Below are 20,704 nucleotides of genomic sequence, written 5' to 3'. Positions count from 1 at the left end.
CTCTCTGACCTGATAAAGTGACAAAATGTCCTAATAGGGGTCTAGGGGCATTCGGTTTGACTAACTATGTTTTTCCTCCGTAGACTACACCGACCCGGAAGAGCTCTGATCTGAATGTACAGATGCTTTGGTTGGCCTGTAGGAGTGTGTGTGCGTGTGTGTGTGTGTGTGAGTGACTCTGGGCTGAGGGCGCGCGCGCCTCGGTTTTTTCCGCTGCGCAGCTCTCTCTCTAAATGCCATCGGCGCTTCGATCTCCATGTCACTCTTTCCTCACATCTGCAGCCGATCAGAAAAAGAAAAAAAACGACCACGAACCTCTATTCCACAGGTCAGTAAATATTTAGATTTCTATAAAGCAAGTCTGTCTGTCTGTCTTTCTGTCTGTCTGTCCTTTAGCGAAGAACACAAAGTATAGCTCTTAAAGGTACATAGTGGTCTCTTCCAGCCTCCCTCTGTGTGTTCTGTCCAGTCAGGCGTGTGTCAAGAAATGAATTGATGAGCAAGTTTGTTCCATGGCTTTAAAAATGTAGATTTTCGAAAATAGCGTTTTTGTAGTGCATCTTTAGGAGAGAAAAAAGGCACACACATGCTTTTTGTTTAGTCAATTGCCGAGACCGGTTAAACAGCTCAATTCTCTCAACATGTGTGTAGCTTTTCTGCATGTCTGTCAAACAGAAATGTGGTTAAAAAGATACACACGAGACGCCATTGTTGTCTCTTTATGTTTTTACTGTAGCCTATATGTGTTTGGCTGCGTTTGTGACTGGCATTAGGCTGGGGTATATTCAGTCTAAAGTCATTTTCGAAAATAAAAAAATACATACCGTATATAGGCTATTGGTGGTCTTCCATAATCGTTTTAATAAATCGTTCCTTTTTCGTTTTTCACTGCGTCAACGTTTTCAAATCGCTTTGGAATTTATTTCTGTAAACGCACTATATTCTGAGAGTATTTTACCTACATCACGTCTCCCGAAATACAGAATATGAAGGATTTTAATGAGCTATTACCACCTGAGTTGGTGGCAGGCAGATCCCTTAACCCATGAAATTGATCTGATTACCTCGCCAATAGGTCATAAAAGAAAGGAGTTGGATTTTCTGAGGCTGCTTTCCCCCCTTTTCCATCGCGTCTGTGGTCGATATGGCTTGATTTGGAGAGGAGCTGTTACATAGAATGAATAGGATACGATATTAAGGGCATCACAGTCGCGCTATCATGGGCAGAACTCGAGCGGTTATTTGCATGCAGAGAACAGAACGGGCTGGGAAATCGCGCGCTGTTCTATTGATTTATGCTGAATGCTTCCCCAACAGCTGTGTTTTGGAGATAGGGAGGCTGGCCACTCACATAATCACGAGGTGGGTTACCTTTTATATAAGGATACAATCTGCCTCCAATCTCCAAATCAGGCCACGACAGAGATGGGCAGCACATTGAGTGTGGCTTATGTCGAAGTTCTTTGTGTGTTTATGAAGTTGACAAATGATGTTAGCTACTTGGCGGACTATCAACGATTTATTTAGACTAGTTTGATCTGTATGCTAATTACCCCTAACACTGTGTTATGTGTTATGTAAAAAGGGGTGAATAAATGCAACAACTGTCAATGGAATTTTTTGTAAAATACGCCCCCAGAGCACTACATTTGAGAGATGGTGTCTTAAAGCAGAGGAACCGAAACAGTAGCATCCAAATGGAGGCGGTGTGGGCCTGGGGATGCGGCCGTTAAGAGAGAGGAGGTGAACAGCGATCACATGGATAAGCTCCCTCTCACTCAATTGACAGAGTACCTTCATCTGTTTTTCTTGTTATTCAGGTTAAAGCATTACCGAAAACATAATCTGTACTCGAGGTAAAATGTCCAAATTTGAATCATTCTAAGAAATACACCTCATTTTTCGAGTTTCATTCACACCGAGAAGAATTTCACGCCCTCGTTTTGGTTCTAAGAATCTGAGCTGGTTCACATTGTTAATTGAGTACAAGAAGAAATGTTGTTCTTGAAAAGATCAGAGAATATTGTGGCATTAGCCATCTTTACCTGTAGCCTATATTTCTAGGCTATATGCCACACGCCCCAACTCGAGGTTTCAAATCATGGCATGCATGATATCATTTTGAATGATTTGAAAATGCCTGTCTTCGGTGTAATTAGTTCTCTATTTAACCCTATATCAAAAGCATTGTTATTATTATTGTTATTATTATTATTAATAATAAATAGTTGTTCGTTTATTACATTTACATTATCCTGTAACACAGGCGTTTCTCTCTCCCTCGCTTTTTTAAAATTTTCCTCAGTCTTCATCAAGATAATAATAATGTATTCCTGACTGGAGTGAAGTAGCTCCAGCGCGTAGAGAGAGTGCCGCGCTCTGCCCGCTGCCCGATGCCATGTCCTCTGGTTCACCCTGGATCCGCGCCTCGCGGCTGTTTGGACAGCTTTACCTGCTACATTAGAATGAAACTGTAAAACCTAAACCCATCAAAAGTCTCCTAAACCAGATGCCGGCACTTTAATTAAATGGTATTTCTGGGCCTTCCCGGTTTTTCATCTGCCCCAGAACTGGGTTACAGCGCATGAGCGTCAGGGAAGCTTGCTTTAGAATGTGGCTTATCTCCCTGTTTTAATGATGATGCTGCAATGGTTGGACACACATATGATCAACCAAAAATATAAAAAAATGTAATAGATACAATTGATAGTAATTATTTGAATAGCCTATATGGTATTATCAATATTATTATTATTATTATTATTATTATTAGTAGTAGTAGTAGTAGTAGTAGTAGTAGTAGTAGTAGTAGTAGTAGTAGTAGTAGTAGTAGTGGTAGTAGTAGTAGTAGTAGTAGCAGTAGTAGTAGTAGTAGTAGTAGTAGTAGTAGTAGTAGCAGTAGTAGTGTAGGCCTAGTAGTAGCCTATAGTAGTAGTGTTATTATGATTATTATAATTATTATTACTACTATTATTGTTTATTATAATAATAATAATAATTCTTAATATTATTAGACTATGACTACTACCTAATAATTACAACCCTGGGAAATACATTTGTCATAATTACAATTAGCCTATAGGAGGCAAAATGTGGACACTGTTAACAAAGCTATGCTATCTAAAAAGTTCATCTCACTCTGAAAATGAAATAATCCGGCGGTGTCTTAAATTCTCACCCTCGGTTAAATGTGTGATGTCTCCTGATTTTAATCAGCGTTCCCTGACATGATCACTCACAAATTATCTCCCCAATCTTCTGCTGTGCCTGCCACCAGGCAAAACTACCAGCCACCATACTACCACCAACATTTATGAATCAGATGCAGTGTAGTAGACATCTGCTTTTTATTTGGTTTGTTTTGGTTATTTTATCACGCACGCACGCACAGACACGCACACACACACACACACACACACACACACATGGCCCCCCTTCTGTTGTGACAGTGGTGGGGATTACAAATGACAACTTTTAAAGGGGACCAGTTTTGTATTCCACGCTAAAAGAATAAGCTCTCACGTTTCGTTCTCTTTTGACACTGAAGCTTGGGGAATTCACGTCTTGAGAGAGGTTCCGTGTCCCACTCTGTAAGCATTACTTTTACTGTAATGTGTTGCCTCGGAGCACCTATAACGCATAGCCTACTTGGTGGATAATGGAGCGCGATACTTTTCAAGAGGATAATTACACGAGTCCGTTGACAGCTCGACAATGCCGGTGAGATTGTTCGATGTGAGGCCGTACAGCAGTTTCCATCCAGGTTCAGTCTCAGGTTCGCTTGAGTGAGACATGCTCTCTGAGAGGAAAAAAAGCGTGCTTCGCCAAATCAGCAATATTTCTGTTTCTCACACATTAACCCGGTGCACCCGACTGAGAACGGCCTTGGTAAAATGCACAACCTACAAAAGACTAAAAGGCCATCTACGAATATCACATATGTAGCTACCCTATTCTGTAAAATAGGCCTACCTCATTGCATAAGATGGATGTGGCAGTTATTGTTGTGGCCATGCTCTGAATATCAAGTGCTCCCATGGAGACCCTGAAAAAAAAGCATTTCATATATCATTTTCGTTCGTGCCAGTTTGCATTGGTGATAGTGCCATTTGGAAAATGATATTATATCGATTTATATGCGAATGCAAGGCTATTAATAAAATCTGCATTTTCTCCCGTTGTAATGTCTGCTTGCATACAACTCACCATACAATTTCTTAATAATTTTAATGCGTAATGAACGCCCAGCATACCTGGTTATAGAATTGTGCTATTAAATAATGATACTTTTACTCACTGGAAAAGGAGGCGCGCATTTCCTCTCCAGAACAGCCTGCGCGCTCTGCTCTGCTCGCTGAGAGGGTTCATTTCCTGGCTGTTTACTCTGGAGGTGACGTCACGTCCAGTGGCGTCGCGGAGGCTGCCGGTGTCAGTGCATTGCGCAGCACCAAAAAGAACAGCCCCCTATTCTACAATGACATACTGCCAATCGGAGAGTATGGGGTAGCCAAACTGGGAATTAGATACAAAATACCTCCCCACGGGGCAGCCCACCCTCCCACCTATTACTGTGCAATCAAGTGGAACAATGCAAGAGTACAATGCAGCATGCATACCTGACATTGGCATATGGAATTATTAGATGATCTGGGCTATGGTGTCAAGATAAATATATTTAATTAGTCAATTCAAGATCATACACTATAGAACGAATATATGACTTGGTAATGTAAAAAAAATGAGCTGCATCAAGTTACATTTAATGCAGTCTTTTTGAATTAATAATGACATGTCAGGGCATTTGCTACTTGTCTATCTCTGTGTTGGGGTAGAGACAAGCAGTCTAATACTCTGGGAGAATACTCTCTCTCTTAGTCTGTTAAAGTCAGCTGAGGAGCCAGGCAGTAATGCAGTGGAGTGTTTTCCAGACTGCAATTCAGCAACTCTGGCGTCCTCGCCCGCCCCTGCTCTGTGAAGCGAGGAAATCAGCCCAATTTGGGGAGTTAAGTCGTAGCCTTCCATTATAATAACGCGTCTGTCACCGCGAGAGGACGCACTGTCACAATTTTAAGAAAATGGGCGTCCCACAACCTACCAGGCTGCCACTGGTCCCTCGTTATTGAGCAACAGGCTTCACGTGCTGTCTCTTTCTATTTATATATATTTTTCATGACAAGCCCGGAAATATTATTGTGGCCAGCAGGATTCATTGATACAGATACTGCATTAAAAAGCAGCCTACTTTAGAATAAAATAATATAATATAATTAAATTGATGTGTTGTTTTTCATGAAGTCTAATTGAGATGTGCATATAAGATGTCCATATTTTGTTATGGAAAAAAGACCCACTTCATTATGGGTTGTAATTGAGTTATAATGCACAATACATTGTGTATGATGGGCATGAAGGCGTTTGTGTACCGGTATTTGCTTTCAAGAAAAATTATCTGAATATGAAATTACATGTATTTACTGTTGTTGAGACACTTGCAGGGTCTGTGAAAGAAAAATCCTTGCAGCAGTTCTTGGTCATCTCTCCTGGCCCACTATATTCAATTAGGGCGAGCAGGGCAGGCCCCTCCCCCACTGATGACACTGACAGACCCTCCTTAAGTTGCGTCGCGCCACAGCTGTCTGCAAGCATTGAGCTGCCTGGCGCCATCCTGAAAGAATGCCTTCACTGTAAAAAAAAAAAAAAGAGAGAGAGAGAGCGAGAGAGAGAGAGACATACACACACTGGGACCGAGAGAGTTCAGAGAGAGCTAGAGAGAGTGGGTGAGAGAGCAAGAGGGAGAGCGAGAGAGAGAGAGAGAGAGAAGCGAAGTAAGTGGAGAGGGTTGCCGCTGCGCACAAACAGAGATTTGATCTGCGAGTTCGGTGCTAGTCAGTTTGCACTAAGCCACCTACTGCAAACAAGGCTGCGTCTAAACATATACCTCTACAACTTGTTGAATCGGCTTAATAATATAGAAACTTTGTCAGGGAAAAGTTGAGGAACTTTTGAGTGGGACTGGATACGACCTTGGATCTATTTATGACAACATTCAAGTGAAACATTATTTTTTGAATGTATGTTTTGAAGAAGTTTATTATATTTATTACCCGGGCAAATTCACATTAATGTGAATCCCTGCCAAATAATCGCATTTGAATAGACTGAAAATAACATCAACATAGGGGGAACAATATATTTTTAAAGACATTTTTATTTTTCATCTCCAGGTGAACGAAGGTAACGAAGAAAACTGTGGATTAAACAAAGCAGGAATTCGGACAGATTTTTTTTCTTACTTGACTTATCGGTTCACTCCGGTGTGTATGAACGTTTGCTAAAAAGCTATGGAAGTATCCGCGGACCAACCCCGATGGATGAGCCATCACCACCCATCGGTGCTAAACGAACAGCATCCCGGTTCCCACCACCCGGGCCTCGGTCACTCGTACATGGACCCCTCGCAGTATCCCCTCGCCGACGATGTGGATGTACTGTTTAATATCGACTCACAGGGCAACCACGTATCTCCATACTATGGGAACTCAGTCCGAGCCGTCCAGAGGTACCCACCTCCTCCACATAGTAAGTACTGCTTCATTACGCATCGTTTTAGGCTACTATTGAATTAGAGACATCGATCTCTTATTTCTATGTGGCATGGTCATATTTAACTCGGATAGAGCTAACATAAGAATAATTCGTCTTCAGATGGTTGTCCATTTTTAAAATGTCTTAACCGAAGTATTTGTCTAATAGGTTTTAGACTCAGCTGATCCGGCTAATTTAAAAATGCGAGCGCCATATGAAACCATGCAGTCCTCTGTTATGTGTGGCTTACCTCTCTGGTGGTGTAGCTTTGGTTTCATATCTTTGCAGTTGTGAGTATAGGTATTTGTTATAACAGTGAGTAAGACCACACTGTTTCATGTTCAGTGCCATTTTAGCACAGTAAAATCAGATGTAAGAAGGGAAGGTGGTCACTATAAGTCAAGCAATTTGAAATCAATGACATATGTTTAAATCAAATACATTAACATGTATTACAGATTAACAGCATGTTACTATTGTCAAATATGACATGTATGTTTATATCATGCATAAATTCAAATATGTTACCAAACGAATGAATGTGTAGACCTACGTGCAGAGAGAATTTGCAAAGGCCCCATGATATATATTTTGTCATTTCAGACTATCATACTTCACCACACAACCGTGTACATTTTATGGCAGGTAAACTATGAGTTATAATTTAATTATAGATATTCTTGGAGAGAAAATAACTGCGGAAGTGCAATTGGTTTAATTTATTGACATGACTTCCTGAACGGAATAGTGAATCATGACCCGGTTTCTGTAACGAGGCTTCCTATGCTAAAACACCCTCTGCACTGAGACAGGCGTGCTACTCACACTGCTGCTCTGACACTGTCATTCAGGCCATGGGTTTCGGCAAGACAAAGAAAATAAAGTAGGCTGGAGTCAAGAGGGACAATTTGGGTCAGAGCATGTGTTGTCAGTTGTGTAGGCCTGGTGTGCAGTTTTATCTTATGTCCCCGAAGAGAAATCATGGGTGGTGTTTTACTAAAATTGCATATGTTTTTTATTTTTACCATGATGGAATTATAGGCTGAAAATAATCGAAAGTCTAAGTCATTGTAGTTTCAGTTTCTCCACTAGTAAAGCACATCTGAATACACACATATAAATATCAAACGAACAAGACCTTGTCCTATTTATAATGTTTTGTTTCAAAAGGAAGAGTGACCAAACGTTTTTAATTGACAGTGACTGAGGTGCACCTTTAATTTAAATATAAATTGATATTAATTGTGTCATTGTCATAGCAGGCCTAGGCCTACATTGTGTCAAAAGTCAAGACTTAAACCAGCATACATGTGAGATATTGTTGTTTAAAGTCAACAAAATGATCATAAGGGAAAGTGATCAAATCGTGAGAGTAGTCTAATTGAATGTAGGCCTATTGTAATTTTCTTCACCGAGAAAAATACTGACACCGTTCTATCATCCTATTTTCTATTACAGGTAGTCAGGTGTGTCGCCCCTCTCTACTGCACGGCTCTCTGCCGTGGCTGGACGGAAGCAAAGCAATGCAGCACCACAGTACTTCCCCGTGGAACCTGAGTCCTTTCCAAAAGAGCTCACTGCACCACGGTTCCCCGGCAGGTCTCTCCGTCTACCCCCCGGCGTCCTCCTCCTCCCTGTCCGGGGGCCACTCCAGCCCGCACCTCTTCACCTTTCCCCCCACTCCTCCGAAAGACGTGTCCCCGGACCCAGGCATCTCCACTCCGGGCTCAAGCAGCAACAGTCGCCAACAGGAGGAAAAAGAGTGCATAAAGTACCAGGTGTCCCTGGCCGAGAGCATGAAACTGGAGTCTCACAGCCGGAGCATGGCATCAATCGGAGCGCAATCCTCCGCCCACCATCATCACCCCATCGCCACATACCCATCCTATGTCCCCGAATACGGCCCAGGCCTCTTCCCACCAAGTAGCCTGATAGGTGGGTCATCTTCTAGTTATGGTTCCAAAACAAGACCAAAAACAAGGTCATGTTCAGGTAGGCGTGCATTTTATTATATTACCATTTGATTTCACCTTAGAATATATGGTATTGATGATATCCAGGTGTAATCCCAATGTACCCGTTTCAGAATAAGGACCTTTTTTCGATCTCCACACAAAAAAACTCTTATTTTGGGTTATTGGCATGCCATGTAGCTTTGAGTGACAGCCAAGGCATTTCTCCAGTCCTTGCAGGCCCATAGAAAGTCAAATGTGTCTCAAAGGGACTCATGCACAAGATTCGTTTGAGGGAAAAATACAATAGCAGTGCCAAGGAAAGCACGTGGTGGTAATAATAATACAAATGAATAATAATAGCAATAACAATAATAATAATAATAATAATAATAATAATAATAACAATAATAATACATTCTAAATAATAATAAATGAATCTTGTAGGAAAAATCTTGCATGGATAATCCAATTTGACTGAGTAACAATTTTAATTGGGGACGTTATAACGTTTCTATATGTTATTAGGCTGTACAAACATGTTTAATCGCATTCAATCAGCACCCTGATTTGTCAGAACACATTGCTTAGAATAGAAAGCGAATTAAATCATTCAAAGCGCATTTGCCCACATGAGATTGAACGGTTTTCCACTTTCCAAAGCAAAGGAATTAAGTCCAGTGAATGATTAAACAGCCTTAGTTGACTTCCGAATATTTTAAAGCTCTGTGTATAGCCCTAAACCAGATCCGTTTTCAGTTGTTCTATTTTTCACAGAGGGAGAGAGCGAGAGAGGAACAAGGCTAGCTCTGTGACGGCGGCCTGCATGGCTGTCTCGCGCAAGTTTATATGTTTAAGATAATCCCATTACTGTCAGACTGGTGCACGCGACAGTTGCATTGTTTACGCAGAGCCAGTAATAACTTTGATAGAGTCCGGATGCGGGGCTGCATTGAGAGGGGGTAATCACGAATGAGCACTCTCCGTGGCAGAGGGGCACGACTGGCGAGGCGGAATATTATCCAAACAAGTGGGGGTAATACAAGTACAAAAATTATTCAGGCGCCGCTCGAAACCAGTTAACTGTAATGAGATTAATATCAGTGCCATGTAGCATTAGGAGAAATATAGAAAACAGTGGATTAGTCGATGCATATCATCAGGCTTATTCAATGCTGAATAATATTCGCTTATTACTACTACAAAAACAATCATTTTAATTTGAGGATAAATGTGTGTGCTGTAATGTGCTTAAAGATACATCCTCCAAAATGAATCTTAAAGAGGTTATCTATTAATGAGGTCATATAATGGAACGTGTCTACATTGCAAACCTGAAGTTGAGAAGAAGTCATGCAGAAAGGTCGACTCTGTGGTCTCATAAAACCTGGAACACGCCTTGCGCAATACAAAAACCTGTAGTAGCCTATTTCTCAGAGGCCTATTGTGGAGTGGATACATTTGTTTAGCTGCGTTAGCCAGTGTCCTGTCTCTAAAAACACTATTGATTTTCAACGTCCTCGGTGTCTGCTGAGGTCTCTGCAATGTCTATCACATCTAACAAGGCAGAACCAGAAGTGACGCATATCAGTCTCTGAAGAAGTGGAGCGGTTTTTGCAGTCAAAAGGGGATGTGCGGGTGAGTAGAGGCGTAAAGGCACGGCGCGGAACAAAGGCCTCCTCTCTAAACGGGTCTATGCTTTCAAATAATCCTGCCGCGCTGCTCGGTTGTTTCAGTTTCAGTGGTGAGGCCACATAGGTCTATGGATCAGTAGACCCCCTTAATGAAACTGTCGGTGTCACTAGAGAAGTGCCAATCAAACCCAAATGTTGGTTTGGAAAGACAGGCCTAAATATTTATGAATTAGCCTATTTTACAATAACATATTATTATTATTACTATACACCACTGTGAAATGAGAGTTTGTGTGTGTGGGAGAAAGAAGAGGGCACATTTTAATCACAAAAATATATGATTGAGCCCATAGATTATGCACGCCCTTTTCTAAAAATAGGCTATCAGTTTGAATTCATATATTATGTATTTGATTAAATGATGTGTGACCACATTGTGACAGTATTCGACCATGATAGACCTGCTTTATTCAATTGATAGTCAGATGTTTGTATGATGTCAGACAGATTGTATGAGGTAATTTTCGAAACACTATGAATTGGAATAGGCCTACTAACTCCAGGGTCAAATGTTGATGTCAGTTGTAGCCTAATAGAGGCGGGGCTTTTTTTCACTTTGAATATTATAATATAATAATCAATGCATTGTTAAAGGCCCACTCTATTATTATTATTATTATTAGTAGTAGTAGTAGTAGTATGCCTTGTAGTAGTAGTAGTAGTTGTAGTAGTTGTAGTAGTATGCCTAGCAGTAGTATTTGTATTATTTGTTTTATTATTACTGTGTGATATGAATGTTATGCTACTATTAGAATTAATTATTTTGTGTGATGACATTTTCTATGATGTTTATAACAACCTTTCTCCCTCTTGACCTGAGGGATCAAGTGTTTCAGATGTGAGATGCTATGTTTAGTTTATAAGGGGCGAACTGATCTCGGCGCTCTCTCCATGTTGTGTATCGTTTCTGCTTTCAGAAGGTAGAGAGTGCGTTAACTGTGGAGCTACGTCGACCCCGCTCTGGAGGCGGGATGGCACTGGTCACTATTTGTGTAACGCCTGCGGACTCTATCACAAGATGAACGGGCAGAATCGGCCCCTCATCAAACCCAAGCGACGACTGGTATGTCCCTGCCACTTTGTATTGATGACACTTCCGTCTTTCTCTCTTTCTCTACCCAGGAAGAAGTGTTAGCTGCAGGAAATTGACTCGCCAAGTGCAGGTCTCGAATTCTTTTAGATATACAGTAATAGCAAACTGCAGATTTATTATTACTATTGTTATGATTTTTTTTTAAATTATTTGCTTCATCAATTATTTTTTTTATCCCGCTTCAATTGCCCTACTGTTTGATATTTCTTAGAGGAAAAAAATATATGAGAAAATATCTTCCTCTTATTCTGCATTGAGGCAAATCGAAAAATATTCCATCCAAGTCCTCACTGCCCACATAGGAATAATATCTGCAGTTGACATACTGTAAATGGCATACTTAGAATTTGACGTTTATATGGTTTAGATGAGAGATGTCGGCTACCATGCACCCTGCAGTATTTGGAAAGGAACCCCCTAAACTTTTTAACACCAGAAAGCTGAGTTCTATAGAGCAGTTCCCCTATCTCCCTGCATGGTTAGATAAAGGGGAAAACTTTCTAGGCAGGGGACGCCTCGCGTGGACTGCTCTTTTAGCAGCCAGACAGTTTCTGCTCTGGCCTACATCCCCCCTTCTCTCTCTAATGTGAAAACCCGACTTCCCAGGAAAAAGCTGCCGGATATCTGAGCAGCGCAGATAAGTCGCTTTTAACAACATAGCCCGCTTCCCCAGTCTAAACATGAAGGGGACCGGGGGACCAAATCAGCGCAAGGAGCGGCCCAGGGCACGCAGGAGTCACGACTCGAGATTGTTCTTCTTAGAACTCAGGGAATCGCTGCAGAATGTTCAAATACTGAGGGAGGGAAAAGAGGGAGAAAAGGAAAAGAGAAAAGAGAGATGGAAGTCTGAAGAAGAAGTCTGGCAGAAGATGGATACAGTGAGCTCCATTTTCCAGTACACAAGCACTTTATTTTCGCGTTAATGGAACTCAAGATTGGTGTGCAAAGCAATTACATTATTTAAGTCACGAATGAACATGGGTTATTAGGCCACCAGATGTAGATAATTGGAAATCCCTCCGAAAGATAGTGTAGTGCGTTTTGTTTAGCCCATTCGGTGTTAACGGGTACTGTGTCTTATTCGGTCATCTCGTCTATCGATTGGTTTTATAGATTATAACATCAATGTCAGGCCGGCCAGCTAACTGGCGTCTGAGGCAGGCGTTTCAATCCATGGGAATGCAGAGTCCTCTCCCCATGCAAATCGAAACGTATCTTGAATGTAAATCAGGGCATTAGCTCCTCCTAATTTTTTAAAATTATTTTTCTATAATTGGCTAATAGCCTATATGGTATGTCAATGTGGACGATATGGCGATATTTAAGCTTACCATCTTCATCCTCAAGCAAATCACTTTGTCCATTTTATCCATTAGCCATTTTATATTGTGAAAACCCCCTTGACTGCTCAACAAGATTAGCTATGTAAAAACAGCAGAATAATGATTGTTTTGGTCTTGCTATGCACATATTGATGATTCAACATATATTAGTCTTCCCATGGGAGGATGGCGATTTGTTAAAAAAATACATGATTCTGTCCGCCATCATGCTCTCACCCTAAAACTAATTGTAGTTTATTTGTATAAACTGTTGAGTTCCATATTTAAACATAAGGAGCAGACACTGTCTTACTGTTACTTAAGCACTTAGTCGCTTTAACGGGGAAATTTAATCAGATTTAATAGGTCCCATTTCATGCCACTGCTTTTATGTCGTCTGTAAATATTTACTCTTGAGAGGGCATGTGCGCATGATGCTATTTTTAGTCTCGAGTCAAAGCAGCGCTGTTTTGGAATTTTGTATTTTAAAACTATTTGCCAAAAGTTGGATAGACAGAGCTTTGCAGAAAGCTATATGATAGTAATGTATTATACTAGTATTATAAATGCAACATTTGGTTTGATAGCCTAGGAAATGGCCTTATGACTGATATGCATGTTTTTTATCTCATTTTTCTCCAGTCTGCAGCAAGACGGGCAGGAACATCATGTGCAAACTGTCAAACGAGCACGACAACACTGTGGCGAAGAAACGCTAACGGGGACCCGGTGTGTAACGCTTGCGGTCTATACTACAAACTGCACAATGTAAGCAAAACAACAGCCTTTACATTATAGTAAGATATCTACTAACTTATCTAAGCATGTGTTGTCTTTCATATCCTTTCTTTTCTTCCTCACTTTTATTTCTTTCTTTTCATTTATTCTATCCTCCCATCTTTTTTTCTCTGTACATTCAAAGCTTATTTTAGATATTTTTTCTATAGTTCTTGAAATATTTATCGCAATCGTCCCCAATGTGAATTGTGGGGACACAAGCGATAAGAAATATAATTCATGTGATTTATTCGCAGTCACATGTACGAATCAAAATATATGAGAGAGCCGAATTAAGCCCCGTGCGTGCAGCTTGGCTTTTGAATATTAAAGAAGAGCTTAATTAAAATTCGATTAATTTTCAGACCGATCTTATTTCAGGCCTTTTGGTTACATCAGCGCCAGGGACTTGGAGTCCCCCTCTGACCACCAATCCGCCTGATTCGTTTTGGGGCGTGCTAGTTACTGCCTCACCACATCATTTCCCTTCCTCAATCTGAGGACCCCCAGGACCAGTTATCTCTCTCTCTCTCTCTCTCTCTCTCTCTCTCTCTCTCTCTCTCTCTCTCTCTCTCTCTCTCGTCTCTCGCTGTCTCTCTCTCTCACGCACACACTCTGCGCCAAGATAGAGAGCTGCTGCGTAATTTATCTAGCAAAACCAAATATTATTATTATTATTATTATTATTATTATTATTATTATTATTATTATTATTATTATTATTATTATTTTACTTATAGCCTATTCAACCTTGAAATGAGAGAGCTCGCCATTTCCCCCCCCTCCAGAGTTTATCTGATAGAGTATCCCTTATCCTGGCGCAGGGGAAATGTATAACCTATCCCGCTACACTCCCTCGCTTGTCACGCAAGTGCTCCCTGTTAAATCATTTCCCTATGTTGGTTTTGGCAAATTCTTTAAGACTGAAGAAAACGATTTTTATTCAGGTTATCAGAGAGAATAATAATATTTCCCAGTTACATATTATCTTTTGAACTGACCCGACCTCGGCTTAATTGCAAAATGTGTTTGTTTTGGTCAATTCAGATTTCTGTTGGGGCCTGCTCACATTTTACATGGTACATTATATGAAGCCTCTCTTCCCTCGTGCACAATGACTCCTAACCTGCACAGTGGCCACAGTGGCTGCACGTGACAGCAACCTAATGCTAACCTCAGAGACCTTGATAGCCTTTCCATTTTGAGACTGGCTGTAGGCTATAGTAAACGTGTATGGACATATTTATTGGATGCTTGTGAAAATAAAGTTGCCACAAAGATGTGACAGGCAGTGTTGACACCCAAATCAGTTTTTTGCTCCTTGACAATCTGAAATAATGTTCCTCAAAGTTCACTGATGTGTGAGTCAGGGTGTTTGCAGTGTGGTCAACCTGAGACCATTGCATATGGGTTGTGGTTGTTTTCAGGTTACTATAGGTGTGGGTATGAGGTTATGTACTGAATGCTCTGTGGTGGTCACTGAGTAAAGCTCTGAGTGTGTTGTGTTTTGTTTGATGCAATGGGCAGAGGCATAGGGCTTCGTTCGTGAGATGCATGGCATATATTTGAGCATCAAAGAGCACTAAAGCCTGGCCAGCTTTAGTTGGGCGCGCTGCATTTCAATGCCTAGCTAGCAGCTAGAAACAGAGAAGCCCTTCGCTTTTACCCTACGTCATATAGAGACAGTGAAACCACATCACTCAGGGGCCATAGCTCTTTGCCCTTTGTTAATCATCTGGGCCACTCTGTGCTAAAATATAGTCAGCGAAAAAGGCCAATCATTTCTCAAAGGAAGTGGTAGAAGTGAGGCGGTGAAATCCCATTTCCCATTTCCCAGGGAAGCGGTCCTAAAGATCAGGGAAGCAGCCGGCCTCATCCACCTCTCCTTGATAATCCTGCCCTGAGCTGGAATTCCATCATCCGGCTCTCATTCCCAGCTAAAACCTGTGCAGGAATATGGCAGCTCGGGCCATTTTGGCCGGCAGATGCCTATGCAGAAGGCTGCGATGGAGGGTGGAGGGTAGAGAGGCGAACTTGGCCGGCGACGGCAGTCGTCATGGCCATGTGTCTCATTGGTCGGCTGGTTAGGACGGTGGCTGCCAGGCTCTCTTTCTCTCTTTCTCTCACTTTCCCACTCTCTCTCATTCCATCTTTCCAAATCTCTCTATGTCTTTCCCTCTGTCTCCCTCTCCCTGGCATGGCAGTAGCCTAAGATCCAGCCCAGCTTAAGGGAATCAGCGTTTAAATCCAGCCAAACGCGGACTCGCCCTGACACTCACACACACACACACACCCTACTCTCCCCCTACCCCCTACCACTAACAATGGGACAGACAGATTTATTCTATAATGGGACTCCATTACATATCACAGTGTCCCCCAAACCCTGAGCTCGACCTCTTTTGAAATTAGATACGTATTTGTGTCGCCCCTCTCCAATTTTGTTTGTTTTGGTTTGTTTTTTGTTTGTTGGTGCAAATGCATTGACACAATTCAAATGCGCTTTACAAGATACGAGTGATAAAGAGAGCTCAATGCTTGGATTTTAATTTCATTGTTTGTCAGCGTTTTTTCGCTTCATCAAAGTACATCAAAAAGCATGAACGCTGCGCTTTGATATTTTGGCTCAGTTCAACTCTGACTCATATTACTTTTTCTGCTCCTTCAACTTAAGTAACTCCTTGACGTCACTAACCTATGAAATAATAGTATTGAATAACTTGCTTGTTTTAACCCTGGTGCATTAACCCCATGTGTCTGTCTGTCCCCCAGATCAACCGACCTCTCACCATGAAGAAGGAGGGCATCCAGACCAGGAACAGGAAGATGTCCAGCAAGTCGAAGAAGAGCAAAAAGTCCCACGACAGCATGGACGACTTCTCCAAGAGCCTGATGGAGAAGAGCAGCTCGTTCAGCCCCGCCGCTCTGTCCCGCCACATGTCCTCCTTCCCCCCCTTCTCACACTCCGGCCACATGCTGTCCACCCCCACGCCCATGCACCCCTCCTCCTTCGCCCCCCACCCCCACTCCAGTATGGTCTCTGCCATGGGCTAGAAGACCCCAATGGTACCACCCACCTCCCAAAACCCCTCAATCAACAATTAACCCCCCCATCCTCTTACCCTCAGTTCTCTTAGCTTACCTGAATCTCAAGCTGAAAGATAACCAAACTGATCTCTGCTACCCATAACCAACCACTCTGCTCCATCACCAAGCCGCCTATGATCTGACCTCGGTGTGAGGGAGACAGGCTCTATGGGTCCTTGCTTTTGTTCAGTTGTATCTTTTTTCATCTTTATCAAGTGTATCTACTGCGATACTCAAAGCCTGGCAGACTGACTCAATGACTGAGGTTTTCTGACTCCTGGGGAGACCATTGTTGTTCTCCGACCTGGGAGAAAAGATCCTGAAGCTTCACCCACTCACTGACTGTGTCCTCCCAGCTGATAACCCCCAATCCGGAATCCCATTTGTGTGCAAAATGCCATTATTCATGGGAAAAGCAAAGATTATAAACAATCATTACAAAAGCTATTACATTTATGATGCCCCAGATTATAAACAATCATTATAAAAGCTCCAATTTATGATGCCCCCCCTCCCCTTCTCACCCTACTTCACACACCTGTATGACAGGACCCCCCGAGCCGTGAGAAGACGAGAGAAGATGAACTTTGAATATATTTGTACAAATTGTATGAAATACAGTACATTTAATGAAGACTTTTTAATTAAGTAAAATGCCCATGGGCAGCTAACGACAGAAGGGTACGAAGGATGCCTCTGCTTCCTGGATAGAGGGATGAGGAAAGGAAAGAACAGATAAAAGGACAGTTCACTTTCGCCTGCTGGAAAACGTGTTTGATGCATTAAGCTTGTAGAGAGTCTATTGTTCTGACTGCAGGCGTCTCTTTTTTGGATGTGCTATAGGTCTCGGGCTGTTGGTTTGTGTTCACATGCTAGCACATACACACACATATACACACATCATACTTTCACATACACAAACACACACACACTGCCACATTGGATAACCTGAAAGACTTTCTTCCGGCCCACAGATTATATGCATTGTGAAAAAAGTTCCTGTATTTGTTATTTGTATGTATAATTCAGAGTACCAAAAATACGAAAGAAACAAAGATGTAGAATTATTTCTTTATGTTATGCAGACTGAATGGTTGTAAAAATTTAATATTAATCACTAGTGTAAAAAATGACTGCTTTTTTGTTTCGTAATTTTTTTTCTTTTCTTTGAAAATAATAAACTAGTTTAATCTCTGTTGACATGTTAGCCTGTTGTTGCGATACTTATTTTGTTCTCTGGTGCGTTGTCGTCGTGTGATGTTTGACACATCGTCACCCCACCCCACGCCTCTCCAGACCTGTCTGCAACACCCCAGGCCATTTTTACCCAGCATTCACAGCAGCAACTGACCTGACAGCTCTTGTGGTGAAGGACAAACAGGAAGTGCAGAAATAAACAGTGGCACTGTGACTGTAGGAGGACTCACGTAATTTCACGGCTAGACAGGCAGGCTAACTCTCACAATCACAACTGACCTGCACTTTAAATCTGTTCATAATGAAACAGAAAGCTTGGCAGAAATACTCCTGTACAGTTGAAGTCAGAAGTTTACATACACTTAGGTTGGAGTGATTAGAACTCGTTTTTCAACCACTCCACACATTTCTTGTTAACAAACTATAGTTTTGGCAAGTCGGTTAGGACATCTACTTTGTGCGTGACACAAGTAATTTTCCAACAATTGTTTACAGACAGATTATTTCACTTATAATTCACTGTATCACAATTCCAGTGAGTCAGAAGTTTACATACACTAAGTTGACTGTGCCTTTAAACAGCTTGGAAAATTCCAGAAAATGATGTCATGGCTTTAGAAGCTTCTGATTGATTGGCTAATTGACATCATTTGAGTCAATTGGAGGTGTACCTGTGGATGTATTTCAAGGCCTACCTTCAAACTCAGTGCCTCTTTGCTTGACATCATTGGAAAATCAGCCAAGACCTCAGAAAAAAAGTTGGTTCATCCTTGGGAGCAATTTCCAAACGCCTGAAGGTACCAAGTATAAACACCATGGGACCACGCAGCCGTCATACTGCTCAGGAAGGAGACGCGTTCTGTCTCCTAGAGATGAACGTACTTTGGTGCGAAAAGTGCAAATCAATCCAAGAACAACAGCAAAGGATCTTGAGAAGATGCTAGAGGAAACAGGTACAAAAGTATCTATATCCACAGTAAAATGTGTCCTATATCGACATAACCTGAAAGGCCGCTCAGCAAGGAAGAAGCCACTGCTCCAAAACTTCCATAAAAAAGCCAGACTATGATTTGCAACTGCACATGAGGACAAATATCATACTTTTTGGAGAAATGTCCTCTGGTCTGATGAAACAAAAATAGAACTGTTTGGCCATAATGACCATCGTTATGTTTGGAAGAAAAAGGGTGTGGCTTGCAAGCCGAAGAACACCATCCCAACCGTGAAGCACGGGGTTGGCAGCATCATACTGTGGGAGTGCTTTGCTGCAGGAGGGACTGGTGCACTTCACAAAATAGATGGCATCATGAGGAAGGAAAATTATGTGGATATATTGAAGCAACATCTCAAGACATCAGTCAGGAAGTTAAAGCTTGGTCGCAAATGGGTCTTCCAAATGGACAACGACACCAAGCATACTTCAACATTTGTGGCAAAATGGTTTAAGGACAACAAAGTAAAGGTATTGGAGTGGCCATCACAAAGCCCTGACCTCAATCCTATAGAACATTTGTGGGCAGAACTGAAAAAGCGTGTGCGAACAAGGAGGCCTACAAACCTGACTCAGTTACACCAGCTCTGTCAGGAGGAATGGGCCAAAATTCAACCAACTTATTGTGGGAAGCTTGTGGAAGGCTACCCGAAACGTTTGACCCAAGTTAAACAATTTAAAGGCATTGCTACCAAATACTTATTGAGTGTATGTAAACTTCTGACCCACTGGGATTGTGATTAAATAAATAAAAGCTGAAATAAATAATTCTCTCTACTATTATTCTGACATTTCACATTCTTAAAATAAAGTGGTGATCATAACTGACCTAAAACAGAGAATTTCTACTAGGATTAAATGTCAGGAATTGTGAAAAACTGAGTTTAAATGTATTTGGCTAAGGTGTATGTAAACCTCCGTCTTCAACTGTAGGTATCAGCTCGTTATTAGGAATCAGTCATGTTTCTGGAGAGAGCATGTGAAATTAGAATGTGTATTTGGTTTTTAGAATTCCATTGTTCTACAGTATGGAGCTGATTGGTGCGGTTATTAGTTGTCTCAGACAATTTAGTGAATTCACTTAAATCAATCTGATGAATTCAGATCCTCATGTAAAATAATAATTCTGAAATTCTTACATGCCACATTTCAAGTTTCTTAGCGTCCATGTGCTTTTTGACTACATAATGTCAATATTGCACCAATCTTAAAAAGCTGGTGAAAACCAGACACAGACATGATACAACAATAGAAAATACATCAATCACAGAGAGTAAAACAATATATTTGGTTGGAACAACTATTTCAATACATTTTATCATCAACACACCAAACCCATGTGTTGCCTACACAGCAACAGCAGTAAGATTTTATTTTGTCACAAGCAATTCAGCTAGTCCACCACATACTAGAAGGTGCTGAAGAGCAATTAATCATTTTCTCCCTTTCTTTTGAAAACCATGACTGTTTGAGTTTTGAATTGGAATATTGAAGAGGAACTCAGCATCAGTTTCGAACGCATTGTGGCTGAAGTTCCTCAACATCGCTCTCCTTCCCCATCAAGTGTAAAGCATATTCATATACACATATTGATATACATATAAGTATACATACAGTGCCTTTGGGGGGGATGGAATTGAGAGTGCATGAACGATGGTAAGAAGTAGCCATCATCTCAATAGTGTTATTATTGTCTGCTACTGTTACTGTATTGACTTCAATCACACTGTACTCTGCCAAAGGGAATGAGAGCTATGTGATTGAGGAACAAGGATGTAAAAGTACCGGTTTAGGTACATTAAATAACCAGAGCAAAAACATGCCTTTATTCTTAAATAGCCTACAAAATCATTATTTTCTTTATTTAAAAAAGTATGAAAATCATGTGATTTTTATCAAAGAGTGCATTGGGTTCGATTTGAAGTTAAATGTAATTCAAACAGCACACCATCTGTTCTGTGTTTAGGTTCCTAAGACATGCTTCAGCCTTCTTACAGCCAAGCTTT

General features: G+C 41.3%; 1 protein-coding gene across 8 annotated transcripts; it reads left to right on the top strand.

The window, feature by feature from the left end:
• The first annotated feature begins 214 nt into the window (after positions 1 to 214).
• LOC121560584 (transcription factor GATA-3-like) lies at positions 215 to 17,064 on the top strand. 8 transcript variants are annotated; one of them, XM_045215571.1, is made up of 7 exons: positions 215 to 328; positions 6,225 to 6,579; positions 7,189 to 7,230; positions 8,044 to 8,577; positions 11,149 to 11,294; positions 13,289 to 13,414; positions 16,196 to 17,064. In XM_045215571.1, the coding sequence occupies exons 2-7, from the start codon at positions 6,342 to 6,344 to the stop codon at positions 16,475 to 16,477; spliced, it is 1,368 nt and encodes a 455-aa protein (XP_045071506.1). In that variant the 5' UTR covers positions 215 to 328; positions 6,225 to 6,341; the 3' UTR covers positions 16,478 to 17,064. The 8 variants fall into 8 exon arrangements, with proteins under 8 accessions (XP_045071506.1, XP_045071508.1, XP_045071507.1 ...); XM_045215573.1 differs by lacking the exon at positions 215 to 328 and adding an exon at positions 1,345 to 1,362; XM_045215572.1 differs by lacking the exon at positions 215 to 328 and adding an exon at positions 5,751 to 6,071.
• Positions 17,065 to 20,704: the final 3,640 nt, after the last annotated feature.

The sequence above is a fragment of the Coregonus clupeaformis genome, unplaced genomic scaffold (genome assembly GCF_020615455.1).
Source record: "Coregonus clupeaformis isolate EN_2021a unplaced genomic scaffold, ASM2061545v1 scaf0474, whole genome shotgun sequence".
Taxonomy (NCBI): Eukaryota; Metazoa; Chordata; class Actinopteri; order Salmoniformes; family Salmonidae; genus Coregonus; species Coregonus clupeaformis.
The sequence above is the reverse complement of the archived record's forward strand: the minus strand, read 5'-3'. Positions and strand labels throughout refer to the sequence as shown.